This window comes from Syngnathoides biaculeatus, chromosome 3 (genome assembly GCF_019802595.1).
Source record: "Syngnathoides biaculeatus isolate LvHL_M chromosome 3, ASM1980259v1, whole genome shotgun sequence".
In the NCBI taxonomy this organism is placed as follows: domain Eukaryota; kingdom Metazoa; phylum Chordata; class Actinopteri; order Syngnathiformes; family Syngnathidae; genus Syngnathoides; species Syngnathoides biaculeatus.
The window spans coordinates 33,638,783-33,656,213 of NC_084642.1; the positions used below are offsets into that span (position 1 = coordinate 33,638,783).

Consider the following 17,431-nt stretch of genomic DNA (forward strand, 5'->3'; position numbering starts at 1 on the left):
TATTATTATTATTATTATTAAATTAAAAGATCACCAAATTTGGGTGCGTTTTCTCATTCTTGTTACAGTTTGGGGCACAACAAGTCAGCATCTTGGTGTAGTTAGAAAGAATGATCTTGAATGCTAAGCCCCGGTGACGTCACAGGGCAGGGTCAAGGACGTTTCTTCCGGGTCTGACTATAAAAGCTGAGACATATCCAGATATTGCACAGATTTAAAAAATGTTCTTTAGTTTCAATTTTTTTTCAATTAATGTCCAAAATACATTTAATAATATTACTTCAGATTGGAGGGTTTATTGTATATGGAAATCTTTGACATAGTCCTCCTTTAATGGTTATTACTCCAAATTTACCTCCTGGTTTAGTGTTTCAATATCTTCATGCTCATTTCTTTGCAGAAATTAAAACTTTGTGAAACAAATATGAATATTCATCCAAAGACTTGGCCATAGCTCAGGTTAATCACATCTGTCACCAGCATTGTCAACCTACAGGGCGCCGGTGAATATTCAGGTAGTGTGGGTCAAAGATGAACAAGCGTGGGGAAGCAGGTTCTTGGGCAGAAAGAAAAGTGGAAACGTTGTCTCTTTTTAGATCGAGAGAAAGACTATGACCAGGCACCCAGATAGGAATTGTGATACTGCATGCAGAAGCCTAGAGTGGCAGAGAAGTATGTTTGAATATTAGTGGAGCTATATGAAGGTATCAAAACACTAGTGAGGTATGCAGTAGATGTGACAGAGGAATTTAAGGTGGAGGTGAGACTGCATCAGGGATCAGCCCTGAGCCCCTAACTTTTTGCATTGGGGATGGATAGGCTGACACAAGAGGTTAGATTGAAATCCCAATGGACTATGATGTTCGCAGATGACATTGTAATCACCAGTGAAAGCAGGAAGCAGGTAGAGGAACTTTTAGAAAGGTGGAGGAATGAAGATTAGCTGGAGTAAGAGAGAATATCCACCCACCCATTTTCCATACCGCTTCTCCAAGGCCATGCTAGAGGCTATCCCAGCTCCACTTGTTGCCGGCCAACCACAATAAAACAGCATATATATGCATGGATGAGAGGAGTAGAGGGGGGAGAGTGAGGGTGGAGGGCATTAAATACTTGGAGTCAACAGTGTAATGTTGAGTGTAGTCAGAAGGTAAAGAAATAGGTCAAAGCAGGTGGTGGAAGATATGAGGTATGTTTTGTGACAAAAGAGTCAGAGTGGTGAGGCCAGTCATGATGTATGGTTTACAGACAGTGGCAATAACAGGAAGCATAGCTGGAGGTGGCAGAATTGAAGATGTTGAGGTTTTCCCTAGGAGGAGAAATGAACTCATCACACGGATGGCCAAGGTTAGATGTTTTTGAGACAAATTTAGAGAAAGCGGACTTCAATGTCCAGAAGAGAGAGACCGAGTGTATATATTTAAAAGGTGATTCGGATGGAGCTGCAAGAGAGCTAGCTTGGTAGGCCAAAGAAAAGGTTTTTAGATTTTAAAAAGGAGGATAAAGGAGAGTGACTTTCAATGAAAATGGTTAAGTACTCTGGCATCCCCTAATGGGAAAAGCCAAAAGAAAAAGAAAAAAGTATTTTATTTTCATTGTTAAAATGTGTCTTTAGCCCTTGCAAGCAAAATCAACATTTCAACATGCTACTATTCAAAAGCAATTACTTTTTCATCATTCGCTGTTGCTATGAAATACTAGAATGTGAAAATTGGGAGTTTTAAGTCTGTGTTCTGAGCATACAGTACTGGATAAGAATGCTGCCCGTCTTGTGCAAACATTCAGTTTAAATGGTTAACATTGGCAGGCACTCATTGTGGATTGCATTGCAAGTGGATTGCTTTTTAGCAACAGAGGAAAGACTCCCTAATATATTATCTAACAGGGCTGGGCTGTGTTTGTTTCTCAATACGCTGTGGCTTACTGTTGTACTGGTGGGTTAGATGTTGCAAAACTGTCTTGTTTTCCATATCTAAAGTATCTTTGTGAGATGCAGTGTTGTAGCCCAACTTGAAGACACAAAACAGATTCCTTCTCACATGCAAATGCCAACGTTACCGTTCACACCACAGCAACTGTATGTCAACAGTTGGCTGAATCTAATCAAACACAATCTATGAAGAAAAACTGTCATGTCATATTCATGCAGCAAAAGGTCTCCCTGGACACTACTTGCAAGTGGGCCACACTTTTAGAATCTTCTATTAAAAGTAACACATACCATGCATACTCTATGTAACACATTTCTTGACAGACACATGGCTTGGAATCAAAAGACACAATAAATGCACAAGACACTACATGTGAGTAGATAGATAGATAGATAGATAGATAGATAGATAGATAGATAGATAGATAGATAGATAGATAGATAGATAGATAGATAGATAGATATAGATAGATAGATAGATAGATAGATAGATAGATAGATAGATAGATAGATAGATAGATAGATAGATAGATAGAAAGATAGATAGAAAAATAAGCATCTTTACAAACCTTTACTTTTAGATACAGAAATGAAATGTAGAGTTGTACAGAGATGCAAAGCAGAGGCTAACAATGACTGAAATAGTTTGCTATATTTACCTTGTTGATGGCGCATGGGCTTGACTAGTTGATGCAGTGGGGTGAAATAGATAAATATTGTCACATTAAATGTCATTAGCTGTAACCAATGTGTGGAAGACTACCGTGGATATCTAGTTGGTAACAATTATGTTATTCTGTTGAAAATATAATAATAATATTAGTGTAACCCGGCACTTCTCAAGATAATGTAGATATAATTACATTTGATGACATTTAGATGTTATTTTTCTAATGGACTAATCAAGGATAGATGGTCCTTCTAAAATAGTGGAATAAAATAATAGATCCTTTTTTGCAATTCACTTCATATGGGCAACATAGTGCAACAGCTCCAGAGCATTGGCCTCACAGTTCTAAGGTCCGGGGTTCAAATCCCGGTCTCGCCTTTTTGGAGTTTGCATGTTCTCTCCATGTCTGCATGGGTTTTCTCCAGGCAGTCTGGTTTCCTCCAGATTCCTAAAAACATGCATTCATTGGAGACTTTAAATTGCCCCTACGTGTGATTGTGAGTGTGACTGTTATCTGTCTCTATGTGCCCTGCGATTGGGTGGCAACCACTTCAGGATGTACCATGCTTCCTGCCCAATGACGGTTGGGAATGGCTCCAGAACTCCCACAACCATTGTGAGGATTAGCGGCTCAGAAAATGGATGGATGGAATACTGCATATGTGTTCATGCAAGTAATAAACTTCATCAAATGTCAATACATAACAAAAGTTGTTTTGTGCATTACATGTGTACAGCATGTGAAAAACCACCATAGCATACCATACCATGTTAACCGAATGAAAAATGTGCTGAATTTGACTTTTTCATATAAAATAATACATCAAAAACTTACATAAGCATAAAAAGGCCAAAATTATGAAGATGAAATTGTTCAAAACTCAGTGATCTTTTGTGTTCAAAAGTGTAACTGACACAAAACCATATTATAATTAGATCAGTCACAAAGTGGCAAATTGAGGTGATATTTGGAAATTTATGACGTGTTTGAGACAACTATGAAATGGAAAACGACCACTGATGGTCAGTCATAAGTGTTGGCTTTAGAAGGAGGAATTCATATCAAAAATAAAACAAATTAAGCTTTTGCGGTGATTTTACATGTGACTAAATTTTTTAAATAGGGAAACCCCAGACTTCCATCTCCTCAGCCACTTCAACCAGCGCTTCCATGGAGATCTCAGGATGTTCCCAGGCCAGCCAGGTAACATGGTCTCTCCAATATGTCCTGGGTCATCCCCAGGGTCTTTTCTTGGTGGGACGTGCCCGAAACAGCTAAGCAGAGAGGTGTCTAGGGGGCATTCTTATCAGATGCCCAAGCCACGTCTTCTGGCTCCTCTCAATGTGGAGGAGCAGTAGCTTTACCCTGAGGTCCTCCTAGAGGATCTAACTTCACACACTCTTGCCAGGACCCCTTACGGGGGAAACTTGTTGTGACAGCTTGTATCCATGATCTTGCTCTTTCAGTCATGACCTACAACTCGTGACCATGGGTGAGGGTAGGAACTTAGATCAACTGATAAATTGAGTGCTTCATCTTTTGGTTTAGCTCCCTCTTCACCACAATGGACCGATACTAAGTACCAATCCACCTGTCGATCTCATCACTCGTGAATAACATCCCAAGATACTTTAACTTCGAAACTTGGAGCAGAAGTGGGCACTCCACCCTTTTCCGACTGAGAACCATGGCCTCAAATTTTCAGGTGCTGATTTTCATTCTAACCACTTCCCACTCAGCTCCAAACCCCTCCAGTGAGAATTGGAGGCTTCATGAAGCCAAGAGGACCACATTGTTTGCAAAAAGCAGAGATGCAATGCTGAGACCACCAAACAGCACTCCTCTATGTCTTTTCTGCACTGAGAAATTCTGTCCATAAAAGCTCTGAACACAATTAGTGACGAAGGGCAGCCTTGATGGAGTCCAACTCTAAGTGGGCATTAATCTGATTTACTTCTGTTTTCTGTTTTACTACTCTGACACCAGTCATACAGGGACCGAACAGCTCGTACCAGTGGGTTCAGTATCCCATACTCCCAAAGTACCCTCAACACCTACAGGGCTCCCCAAGGGACATGGTCGAGCACCGTCTTCAAATGCAAAATACACATGTAGACTGGTTTAATGAACTCCCATGGACCATCAAGGACCCGACTGAGGGTGTAGAGTTGGTCCACCATTTCACTGCCAGGACAAAATCCACTGTGCTCCTCCTGAATCCCAAATTTGACTTACCAATGGATCACCCTCTCCAGCCCCCTGAATAGTCCTTACCTGGGTGGCTGAGGAGTGTTTTGCCCTTGTAGTTGGAACCTTCTTAAAAAGGGAGACCACCACCGCAGTCCGCCAATCCAGAGGCACTGTCTCTGATGTTCATGCAGTGTTTCAGAAGCAACCAAACGGGACATACCCACAACATGCAGAGCCTTTAAGAACACCAGGTGGATATCATCCACCACTGAGGCCTTGTCACAGAGGAACTTTTTAACCACCTCAGTGACCTCAACCCAAGAGATAAAAGAGCCTGCTTTATCATGGGAAGGCATGTTGATGGATTTGAGGGGGTCTTCAAAGTATTTTCCCCACCCACTCACAACATCTCGAGTTGAGGTCAGCAACACCCCATCCCCTCTATATAGTCCTGATGGTGCACTGCTTTCCTCTCCTGAGATACCCAATGGTGGACCAGAATTTCTACAAAGCTGTTAGGAAGTCCTAAACGAACTTATCCTTTATCAGAGTTTTTGCCTCAGTGACGACCAAAGTTGTATTTCGCTTGGCCAGCCAGTGTCCATCAACTGCCTAGAAGCCCCGATGGGACTCTTTCTTCAGCTTGATGGCATTCCTCACCACCGGTGTTCTTTAATGGGTACCTCAGCAATGAAGGCATCGAACATGGTTCACTCTGGCTCAATGTCCCCTCCCTCCCCCAGGACATGGATGAGGTTTTGCATGAGGTGGGGGTTGAAATTCTGTCAGATATTCCCAGCAGACCCTTACATAACTTTGGGATGTTGGACCGGCATCCTCCCTCACAATCGCAGCCAACACACCACCAAGTGGTGATAAGTTGACAGATATCCAATAACAGGGCACTATTTTATTTATGATCCTCCCAGTCATGCCTTTCTGTCTCATTGTCATTCTCCTTGTGAACATTGAAGTCACCCAGTAGAACAATGGAATCCCCGTGGTCTGCCATCTGTTTTTTCAAGAGTAAAAAGCTGTCCATCGACAACACTGTGTATCGAGGGGATGCTGACCTGCTGATATCAATCTGGGACATTGTCAGTCAATGGATCAAATACTTTGAAAGTGGATGAGATCCGCTCTGTGTTTCTAAAGGCAGTGGATATTGTAGGGCTGCCCTGGTTGACATGCAACATGGCATGGTTATTGGGGACATGGCTTTCTGAAATTGCAGATTGGGTAGTAATTCTAAAGAACCAGGAGGACCAGTGGGGGTTTTCCAACTAACGGGGATCACAGTAATTACCTAATATCTATGTGAGGTTCTGAAGAGGAAGGTTAATCTGGAAGTCACATCTCCCATTCAGAAAGAGCAGTGTGGTTTTTGTGATACAGTGGATCATCTCTTCACCCCCAACAAGGTCCTCGAGGGCGGATTGGAGTTAAGTCGTTAGCCAGTCTGCGTGTCCTTTGTAGATTTGGAGAAGGATTTCGAGAAGAATATTCCCAAGAATATAGGATTCTGGGTCCCTTAAGACACCCTGATTGGTCCTTGTATAATTGGTGTCAGAGTTGAGAGAGTTTATTTTGAGTGATGGTTAGACCCTGCCAAGGTTACCCTATGTCAACAGTTCTGTCCATTACCTTTATGGACAGAATTTCTAGTTGCATCCAAGTCATTGAGGGGTTCTGGTTTGGTAACTTCAGCATTTCCATCTCTCCTTTTTGCAGATGATGCAGTTCTGTTGGCTTCATCAAGTTGTGATCTTCAATTCTTACTGAAATGATTTCCAGCCAAGTGTGAAAGAGTTGGGATAAAAATCAACAACTCCAAATCTTAAGGCCGAGTCTGCAGTTTGAAAAGCATAGAGTTTCCTCTCCAGGTTGAGGTGGAAATCCTGCTCCAAGTGAAGGAGTTCATGTATCTCGGGGTCTCGTGCACAAGTGAGGGGAGAATGAAGCACAAGATTGACAGGTGTATTGCTGTAGTATGTGTAGTGCTGCAGACACTTTAACTGTCTGTTGTGACAAAGGAGCTGATTCAAAATACAAACCAAAGACCTCGATTTATGGGTATATTTATACGTTCCTATCGTCACGTATGGTCATGAGCTGTGACTGAAAGAACACAATCGTCGCTGCAAGTGGGCAAAACGAGTTTCCTTCGATGAGTGTGTCTGGGCTATCTATTAGAAATCGGGTGAGAAGTTCACTCATCCAGGATGGGCTTAGATATGAGCCGCTGCTCCTCCACATCAAGAGGAGCCAGAGGAGGTCACTCAGACATGTGCTTTGGATGCCCCCTCGACTGGGTGGAGGCCCTGGAGATGACCCATGACATGCTGAACAGACCAGCTGGCGTAGGAATGCATCGGGATACCCCTGGAATGATCGGAGAGAGTGAAGTGTAAACTTCTTCGCTCAACCAGTTGCCAAAACCAGAAGACGACGGATGGATGAATAAGATTCTTTATACTTGTGAATCTGATTATTGTTACCTTAAATTATTTGTACGAGTTATTGACAATGAATGAAGCTCTGTTGAATGTTTCTTTTTAGAAATTCTATTTTCCTAAAATGAGAACTCGGTTAATCCTTGAATCTAGCAAAACCAAACAAAATGACGATACAATGAACCTTTATTAAAGTCAGGATTATCTAAACATTGTGACATGTACATGGATTCATTGAAGGACATTCATAGAAGCGAATCCGAAACAAAGGTTTACAGTTCCTCATTTTGCTTTTCTGCCTCTGTTGCTATGCATTGTAATCTGCGCAGCTCACACACCACATAGAAGACATAATGGAGAAACGTTTACTTTTAGATGATGCTATGGATTGCACTCTTTTGCATTAAGCTTTGAATATTTAGTGCCTGTCTGCATGTTTTTGTGAATCTATACTATGATATTGAACCATTTTCTTTCTTTCAGTGATAATTGTTCTCTTTTTTTTGTGATTATCAGCACTGTGGAATAAAAATGCATGGCTAAACTGATCTTAAACTTGAGAGGTATATCACACTCAAAATTCAACCTGTATGCTTTAAACCATGCTGGCAATTCTCCAAACAAAGTTTTCAATTCAGCTGAGTTTTGAATTGGGTCACAAGAGAGACTTGTTGACACTTTGGCGCTGCAAATTCTGTCAGAAGCCATATTGACTCACATCAGTTCATGGAACGCCAATAGAAATCTTCCATGACTAAGTTTGGTGTCATTTGATGCCCATATATGTAAAAAAATAAAGCTATTTGTTAATTTAATGTCATCTTCTTTGTACATATGTTTGCTTATTTTTACAAACAAAAGACTAGGGATAAAAAGGCTCTTCCAAAAAGAAAAAAAGAACAGTCCAATAGAAGCAGTAGATGACTGAATGATGCCACAACTGAATTAAAATACAAAGTACTTAAAGAATTTTAGACATTTGTGTTCATCAGTTATTTCACTAATATTCTTTTTTTTTTTAGTTTGTGTCTTAAACTCAACTTTTTTTTTTCATTTAGTCAAAGAAAAAACAGAATTATGTGGAGAAACAATAATTGTGCTACTTTCTCACATACCAGAATGTCTTGATGTGGCCAAAAAAATACAAATCTATTGTTTTATTCATATTAATTAGTTTGGAGATTAACAATACGGACAGTTTTGATGTAAAAACTTGATAGCAGTGGAGTGAGTCACCAAGTTTGTGGGGTAATTATCAAATCTAGAAAATGAACAGATGTTTGACATGATATCCTTACTGTATGTCCCTTATGACATTAAGCATGGTTACGGTGTATCCTCCTCTTTACCGACATTAGAAATGGTGATTTCTATGAAAAGGATTGGTATGCAAAGGAAAAAGTCAGCAGTCCCTTTAAAAGTGGTGTCTATCCAAACAAAAGGCTTTTGTGTTATATTTCACAGATAAGTTGAAAGTTGTTCATGTGAACACATCAACTTTGCCATAAAAATCTATTCAGCTGACGCTTGAGTCACGTCAACATGCTGACAAGAGTGTGATCATTGCAGTAGTGACCCATTGGACGCATTAAAATAAAACCCAGCTCTAAAATGTACAGCTCTGATTTCTGAGAAGTTGTCAGCACATCTGAGAGGCATCACAAATACAGACCACATGTAACCACACCATCCCAGGTCTGCTACACCAAACGACTTGACTTAATGCTGTTTTAATAGACTCAGAAACCTTCTTCGGGTAAGTGTTTGTTGGCTGAACAGGGGTCTTAACCTGAATCATGTGGACATACTGTAGCTTCACCCTCACTTGCCTGTGTCATTATTGAGGCGTGCTCTCTTCACAGACAAATCCAAGTACACTATACTGGACAGATGGAAGCCAGCAGGTAGGCAATTGCATTGGCAAGAAGATACGAGATACACAATTCCTGAAAAAAAAATGAAAATTTTGCTTGGGCAATATATTTACCCCAGATTACCTGCTGAGCATGTTTGCTTATCATCACATAACCAATTTCTATTAGAGAGAGTCCTCTGGCTACAAACGAGTTCTGTTCCTATACTGGTAATGTAATTGGATTTCGTTGTAAGTCGGATTTCACCATTAAAGTCAGAATTTACGTCAAAATACTTTTTGTGTAAAAACAAATACATTGAAATAAAAAGAATAAGATGCTGTACTTACTATTACTGGTCAGAGGTGAATGGAGAAGAAAAAGGGGAGGCCATGCTTAGCAATTGCAAAGGAATCTGTTCCTCAATCCAGAACGTAAGTAGCCTCTCCATCTTGACAAGTATAAAAAAAAAACGTTTTGTGATCACTGTATCAGACATGGCAATGGAACCCTTCACATGCGCTAGAATACGGGCTTTGTCAACTGACTGAAGCCAAGCTCTTCACCAATGTTCCTCGGTGTCTCTCCTATCTCCGATCTTTTTATGCTCTTGAGCTTCGTTTCCATGGTAATTAATTTTCTTTGGATTCTATAAGCATTGCTAAAAGACACAGCTTTCTTCATTGGGCCTTATGTCTCACAAGGAGGGCAAAAAATTCGAAGATACTCCCGGTGCACAAACATGGACGAGAATTATGCACGTTAGCTAGACAAGATACTGGATGGGTGTTGTAAAGTCTAAACGTTTTCCCTGTACTTTGCATAGGTGTAAAGTGTGATCTTTTCTTGTGTTCAGTTCACCTGTGTCTTGGCGACAGGTACAGTTAAGCCAAATGTAAATTAATATCCATTGAGTCGGTCTCGGCGGCACAGTGGCAGATATGTAGAGTGTTGTTCTCACAGTTCTGAGGACTGGGGTTCAAACTCCAGACTCCCCCTGTGTGGAGTTTGGATGTTCTGCCCGTGCTTGTGTGGGGTTTCTCCAGTCACTCCGGTTTCCTCGCACATCCTAAAGACATGCAACATTAATTGGACACTCTAAATTGCCCCTAGGTGTGATTCTGAGTGTGACAGACAACATGTCTGTATCCATGTGCCCTACGATTGGCTGGCAACCAGTTCAGGTTGCACTCCGCCTCCTGGCAGTTGACTGCTGGGAGAGGATCCAGCTTTTCATTTATCTTTTCATTTATCCCTGTGAGCATAAGCAGGTAAGAGAATTGATGGATGGATATTTATTAACGCATGCTGTTCTTCAAAGTGTAAGTAACTGGACCTCCCAACTAGCCAACGCCACTGCATTTTCAAAAGGCTTTTTCAGAAGTTAAAGTGCGTTTTATTTTTTTTCTCGCATTATAATGACATTTACAAGTTTCAAGACAAGTTCCACTCAGCTTACACATTCAGTCAATCACACTTTTTTGGCATTTCATTTTTGGCCTACGTGCAGTGGGTGCATCAAGAGTCTGGATGAGGAGGATAAATGAAAAGCTTGCAGAAAGGGTTTCTGCACAAACGTGACAACAGAGCCCCCTTATCCATATTAACATTCTAAATCGAGTTTTTTTAATGCTTTAGTTTGGAAGATTCTGAGGTTTGATAATACTGTATTTTTTAAGAATTGCATCAGAACTAAATGAAATGAAACATTTTCCAACTGAAAAAGGGAAGCAGTGGCAAATAGTTTTAATCATATCACTATCAAGATTTACAGTTTTTTCAAAAATATACTTTCTTGTGTCGTTTCGAGAGTGATGATACCAATTCAATAAATGAAACATTACTAAAAATGTAGCCAAAGTTTGAATAACTATAGCATCTATTTGATATGCATTTATTATTATGAATTCTGAATGATTTTTATTTGAGACAAAGTAGTCAATAATAGTTTTAATTATATTATGCAGTAAGAAATCCTACTTTCCAATTATTGCCTTGTTACAGTGCCTACTTATATGAGTTTCACAATCTTTTTTTTTTTTTGAGAACATTATACTATTCAAAACGTCTTTTTAGCACAAATTAATGTGGGACAGACATCCTTGTGGAATGTATCTGAAATGTAATGGCAAAGAAAATGTTTGTCAAATGGTGTAAGATCCTTCCAAGGCAAGGTTCGTATGTTTCTTTGTAAAAAGGAGGTAGCAACCAGGGGCTAGATCCCCTTTGGCATTTTCTGAAGCTCCTGTATCTCCTTTGTGATAATCAGAACCTCCAAAACTGATACTATAGCTTCATCTTATCTTCCAGTCATGTACGGGTATGTGTGCGGTTGTATGTGTGGTATTCGAGATTGCAAGCTTGAGGAACGGGACCAAAATTTAGCTGAATTGTTGCTTTCGTTTTTATATTGGAATGTTTTCGATTAAACTTAATTTGGGGATAACTTAAAAAAAAAAAAACACATTTGTTGAAGTGAGATGGCCATTTAGCCAATCTTGGACAGTGCACACTTTTCAGAGCAAGCACTATTTAATAAATTCCCAAGATAAGTATGGCTAGTCACTCATTAGTGACACTGATGATGGGCCACCAAGGGAGGTGACAATATAAGACGCTGATAAATGTGAGGCTCCCCCAAAGCAGAAGACATACTCTGTTGCTCCCACCCACACAAATTTACAGAAGTTAAAAACAGTCAGTCTTTGCTTATTTTTCTTCTTCTTTTTCAAGCTGCTGAAGGCCTCTTGGACCGGTTCAGCTCACAAGAGTAATATACGTCAATATAAATAGCAACCCTGTACAATAAGAAAGAGAGCGGGACATGTTTTGGTTATCGTTAAATGAGAGGAAATTTTGAAACATTGTGCAATGGTGCTGCGAAGGTTTTGAAAGGTTGTGAGAGATTTTGTCTGCAAGGTGTCTTTGAGCCCACTCGTTGGAGAAGAAGCCCCAATGTTGCATCCCTACAGAATGGAGAGTTATCTCATTGCACCTGTAAGTATCCCCTCATTTTTATTGTCCGAAAGATCAACAGACATTGTTAGAGTAACATATATATATATATATATATATATATATATATATATATATATATATATATATATATATATATATATATATATATATATATATATCCATTCTCACTGATTCTTTTTTTTTTTTTTAAATGTTAGTTTTTAACGAGAAATGCATTTAGTAGATACAGGAAAGACATTTCCATCTCATATTTGATACATTACCATGAGCTCTTTGGTAATTTGTGTACAGGATGCCAACAGTCCTTTATATTACAGGCAACATGAAAACGAAACTTCAGTTCTTGAGAGTTTCGGAATAGCAATGGCAAAGGAAAAAAAAATCCTGATATATATTTTGTTTAAGTAATAATAGATACAGGTGTATAGTTACCATTTCATCTGATCTGAATATGTAAATATCCTTTTGTGATTTATAGAATAGACTATGATTAAAATAAATTGAAGATAAATGTACATTGATAGTTCACCTGTTTTTTGTCTTTTATTGTGTTATATATATATATTTTTGTGTTCTTGTAGTCCTCAGAAGATATGTATGATCCAGAGATCTACAGACAAATTCCAGAATATTATAGTCCATATGTTCTGGACACAGAGATACAGGCAGGTCAGTTTTACTCCTGCATTTTGGATATTATTATTTTCTTATCTTGAATTCTTAAAAGGTATTATGACTTTGTTTTATTTCGAATGTTTTTATATATGCTTTTATAATGAATACATGTTGTATTATTAACATAATTTGTGTAATTAATTAGAAACAAAACATTGTAACCTGATGAGTAATCGTAAGAACATTAAATGTACACTTGAGAAGGAAGAATGAAAAATATTGCTTGTGATTTTTTATTTAACTATTTTTTTGTGTGTAGTTAAGGGAATACGATGTGTGCAGCTGAAGCGCACAGGAAACAGATGCTATTTTTTGGGCTGCTGCAACTACAGACATAGAACAATTTTTGCCCCTTGGGGTTTTCTTGAATTTCTCTTGGTAGAAACAGTTTTGAATATTCCACCCAAACAGTCTTAATGGAGAAAATGAAGTGATAAGTAAAAGTACCCCTCGTCACTGAGTACTGCAGAAAGAAATTCTACTGTACATAAATAAATTTTGAAATTTGTTTCCACTCAATTGAGGGAAATCCACATTCCATTGTGATTTTTTTTTAAATGCATTGAGCATGCTGGCAGTTTATTTTTAGTCTGGTTTCAATTTTATAGATTGCATAAAATTGTTACATTAAATGTAAAAAAAATCGCTACATTAGATTCAACCCAGCAGTTGACAATATTATATCTTCAAATGTCAAATGTGTCAATTGTTTATTTAGTCCCAATGCCTATTTTGATTAGTTCAGTTCCCCTACATTTGTTTTTTAATTAAAAGGGCTGACATATTATTTCTTAATCTCATCAAAGTCTCCTTGTTCCAAAAAAATACAGTTTCTTTGAATAAGAGTGTGTCGTAATAACTCACTTTAAGGTAATCCCGCGTTTCATTGTGTTCTCTCATTAGATCACTGGGATTATCACCAGCACACTCACGTACACCCTGTTGAGTTTGAAAACCTCCCAGAGACAAACTTCACAGAATTGCAGAGCGTGCAGGCCCTGCACCCGCCCGGTCTAATCCGACACGAGGTCATGCGCTACGATGCAGAAAATCTCCTGGATCCAAACCTTGGGGCGCATACTCATATGTTACAGCAACCAGTGAGTCCCATAGTTAATAAATCAGTAAATGTAATTATTCTCCCTGAATAGAGCCAGACCTTTGGGAAATATTTTGAACAAACAATCCCTTTCTACCATATTATAATCTAATGAGATTTGAGATTTTGAGAATGTTGTCTCCGGTTTTGAAGGTAACATTCTTCCCACGGACTGTGTACCCCACACACGTGTCCCAGCACAGCACTGATGATGAAGAACATGGACGTCAAAGTCCCCCCCTAGAAGTGTCTGATGAGGAGTGCCTTCGTGATCAAGTTCCTTACGTCATACCTGGAGAGATGGGTAAGGAACTGCATTCACAAGTATTTGTATTGAAATACAGTATGAGAGCTTTCATGGGGAACAAAACCAAATAAAATAAATGTGTTAGTGCTGTGTGTTCTTTCAGTCCTCCAGCTCATCTTACGTATCATCATTTATCATCAGAAACTTGACCTGTCAGGCAAAATACTTTGGGGGTATTAGCTCATCAGATTTATAGTTTAAACACTCAGCCAGCACAGACACAATGATGATATTTTTAGTACTCCCTCTTTGTGGCGAACTGCCTTTTGCAGACTACAGCATGTGTGCTTCTGGTTCTGTCAAGCTAAAAGAGGTGACCCGAGTGGAGATGACACATTCCTGCTATTTGCCTCCATTGAAACTTCTAAAATAGAAGAAATGGGATGAAAACTGCAATATTTTTAATGACTTTTTTCAATTATACTTTCATGTTAATAGGTCATAACATTTTTATATAGCATTTTTCTGTGTTCTTAATGACAAACTAGTGTTCTGTGAGATATCATCAGGGGTAGAGTGGGGAAATGATCCAATGTTATTAAAATTATACTTACCAATTACATACAGTATGCGGCTTTGTTCATCTTTCCATGCCAGTGATGTCAAGTGACAGGCAGAAGAATTAAATGCTCAACCATTAGATAATGGGCGAGACAATAATCTCGTTATTGCCATTCATACAAGAGAACAAGTTGTGGCTAAAGCTTGGGACAGGTGCTCAAAGCAATAAAATCCTGCCCCAAAACCACACAGTTAAAAAAAAAAAAAAACAGTCAAAAATTTTATTCCCTGAGATTTCCTCCATGTAAATGTTGTGCATCTATATACTGGATTTGAGAAATTCTCAAAACCAAACAGTTTTGAAAATTGAACAAAATTAACCATTGTGTCTCTTTTTGATGTTCTCCAAAGGCAACAAAAAGAAGATTCGTTTATATCAGTTCCTGTTGGATCTTTTACGAAATGGCGATATGAAGGACAGCATCTGGTGGGTGGACAGAGAAAAAGGAATGTTCCAGTTTTCATCCAAACACAAGGAGGCTCTCGCACACCGTTGGGGAATCCAAAAGGGCAACCGTAAAAAAATGACCTATCAAAAGATGGCGCGGGCTTTGCGCAACTACGGCAAAACTGGAGAGGTAAAAAAGATCAAGAAGAAACTGACGTACCAGTTCAGTGATGAGGTCCTTGGGAAGAGTTATTTGGAGAGAAAGCCATATATGTAGGCAGACAACAGAATTATGCTAAATACAGTTAATGTTACCATCTGACCTTCGGTTCCTGGTGTAACTGTCAACTCGATGTTAACATTCCTTGTAAATAGCAGTAGAAATAGAAGCAACCATCGTGAAAGCTGTTTGGAAAGAGCATACTGGCTTACACTGTGATTATCTTATTTCTCACAGCACAAAATAGTGTGTAAAAATACTCTGTAAAGATTAGTTAATCCAGTAACTGCCATCCCTGTCTACTGCTTTTGCCATTCTGAGACATGGGAAAGTTGGAGTGAGTTATTTGTGTGTACAGCAAAGTATCATTGTGGAAATAAATTAGTGCCTTTATATTAAATATGTAACCTGTTATTTAAAGACAATAGATTAAGGAAGGGACTGATTTACCAGAATATTTGTTCCAAGTGAGATTTTTGTATTATAGTATAAAACTGTCGAATCACTGAAAAATGCATTAAACATTTATTTCATGACACAATTAAATGTGAATGCCACGTTCTTTTTAAATGTGTACACGTGAGACTTTTGTATTTAAGAATGTTCTGTATATGAAGCCTGACTCAATTTCTTCTTTTGAAAATGCTCTTTGTGTGAGCGCGTGAGTTTAGATCGCTGTGAAACCTCAGCAATTGTAACTATCCATCCATCCATCCATCCATTCATTTTCTTAGCCGCTTATCCTCACAAGGGTTGCGGGAGTGCTAGAGCCTATCCCAGCTGTTAACGGGCAAGAGGCAGGGTACATCCTGAACTGGTTGCCAGCCAATCGCAGCAATTGTAACTACAATAAAATGAAAAAATACAGGGAGTCCTTGGTTTACAACCAAGATCTGTTCATACACTAGTGAAATAACTCAAATTTTACCATAAATTGGATTTCACCGTTAAAGTCCAAATTTACGATGACCACTGGGATTGGCTTCAACATTCCCGTGACTCTATAAGCGGCTCAGAAATGGATGGGTGTTGGAACGTCATTTAAAAAAAAAACAAAAAACGTTAAAATGAAAAATATAAGATGCTTCACTTACCATTACTGCGAGAAATAGATGACAAAGAATGAAGGGAGGCTGTGCTTTGCTATTGCTAAGGAAGCAAGTGCAGGTAGCCATTGCTAGCGGTAAATTCCTCCAGAGGACTCATCAGATCTCATCCAGCCACCGAGGAACTTTTTAACTATCTCAGTCACCTCAACCCCAGAGAGATTCAAGAAGAACAAGAAATGTTGTCAATGGTGTCTTTCACTTCCAAGTGGTGGAGACGAGTTAACAATGTTATCATGTCATGTAAATTAAATTTGGATATGTTAGAATATTGCCACTGTTTAAAAATGTGAAATATACTGTTCTAAAGGTAGTTTTAAAAGTCAAACAGCTCCCCTCTATGGTGAAGATAGAATTGAACCAATGAATAACGGTTGAATTTTGGACAATGAGAGTTGTCCAAAATCACTAAAGCAGAGCATGAATCTCAATTATTGGAAACAGGGCCAACAACTACAATATTTGAGTGGAGTGTCCAAAACTATAGCAAAAGAGGGATTTGAGGGAAGATTACTCCTGTGATCGTTAAATGTTCCATGCGCTCTCAACTATTGTTTGACTCAGTTATTACACTCTGAATGCAGGAACAATCCTAGAGTTCCTTTTTAGCTCCACGGTTCCCCCTAAGGTTTTGTGCAATTTATTGTTAAGAGACTACAACAGATTAATGGGTTAAATTGAAACCAAAGGCACAATGAGAGGAAATGAGGAGTATTAGCTGCTAAAAATTTAATATTTCACTGTCCCAGCACGTACACAATGAAAATGAAATTATTGAGTGGTTAGAGCATTGGTTTGGTAAACCAGGGGTCGTGAGGTTGTATCCCACTGGGGCCTCCACTCCAAGAGAGGGGTTGCGTCAGGAAGGGCATCTGGTGTAAAAACTGTGCCAAACAAATGTGAGCATTCATCTGAGATGGCACGCTGTGGCGACACCTAACGGGACAAGCCGAAGGAAACTTACTTTCTGTATTTCACTGAATTTCCATTTTAGTTTTA

At 39.0% G+C, this 17,431-nt stretch overlaps 1 protein-coding gene across 1 annotated transcript; it reads left to right on the forward strand.

The window, feature by feature from the left end:
- Window positions 1–8,310: 8,310 nt before the first annotated feature.
- Window positions 8,311–15,887, forward strand: spi1b (Spi-1 proto-oncogene b). Its single transcript, XM_061815506.1, has 5 exons — window positions 8,311–12,094; window positions 12,658–12,745; window positions 13,655–13,851; window positions 14,004–14,154; window positions 15,070–15,887. Exons 1-5 carry the CDS (start codon window positions 12,053–12,055, stop codon window positions 15,381–15,383), a joined length of 792 nt encoding a protein of 263 aa, XP_061671490.1. The 5' UTR covers window positions 8,311–12,052; the 3' UTR covers window positions 15,384–15,887.
- Window positions 15,888–17,431: the final 1,544 nt, after the last annotated feature.

Bases quoted from the DNA above. Each gene is read 5' to 3' on its own strand.
- spi1b (XM_061815506.1), top strand. From the start codon at position 12,053: ATGTTGCATCCCTACAGAATGGAGAGTTATCTCATTGCACCT. The intron at 12,095-12,657 runs GTAAGTATCCCC...GTGTTCTTGTAG, and splicing joins AGAGTTATCTCATTGCACCT to TCCTCAGAAGATATGTATGA. The intron at 13,852-14,003 runs GTGAGTCCCATA...CCGGTTTTGAAG, and splicing joins CTCATATGTTACAGCAACCA to GTAACATTCTTCCCACGGAC.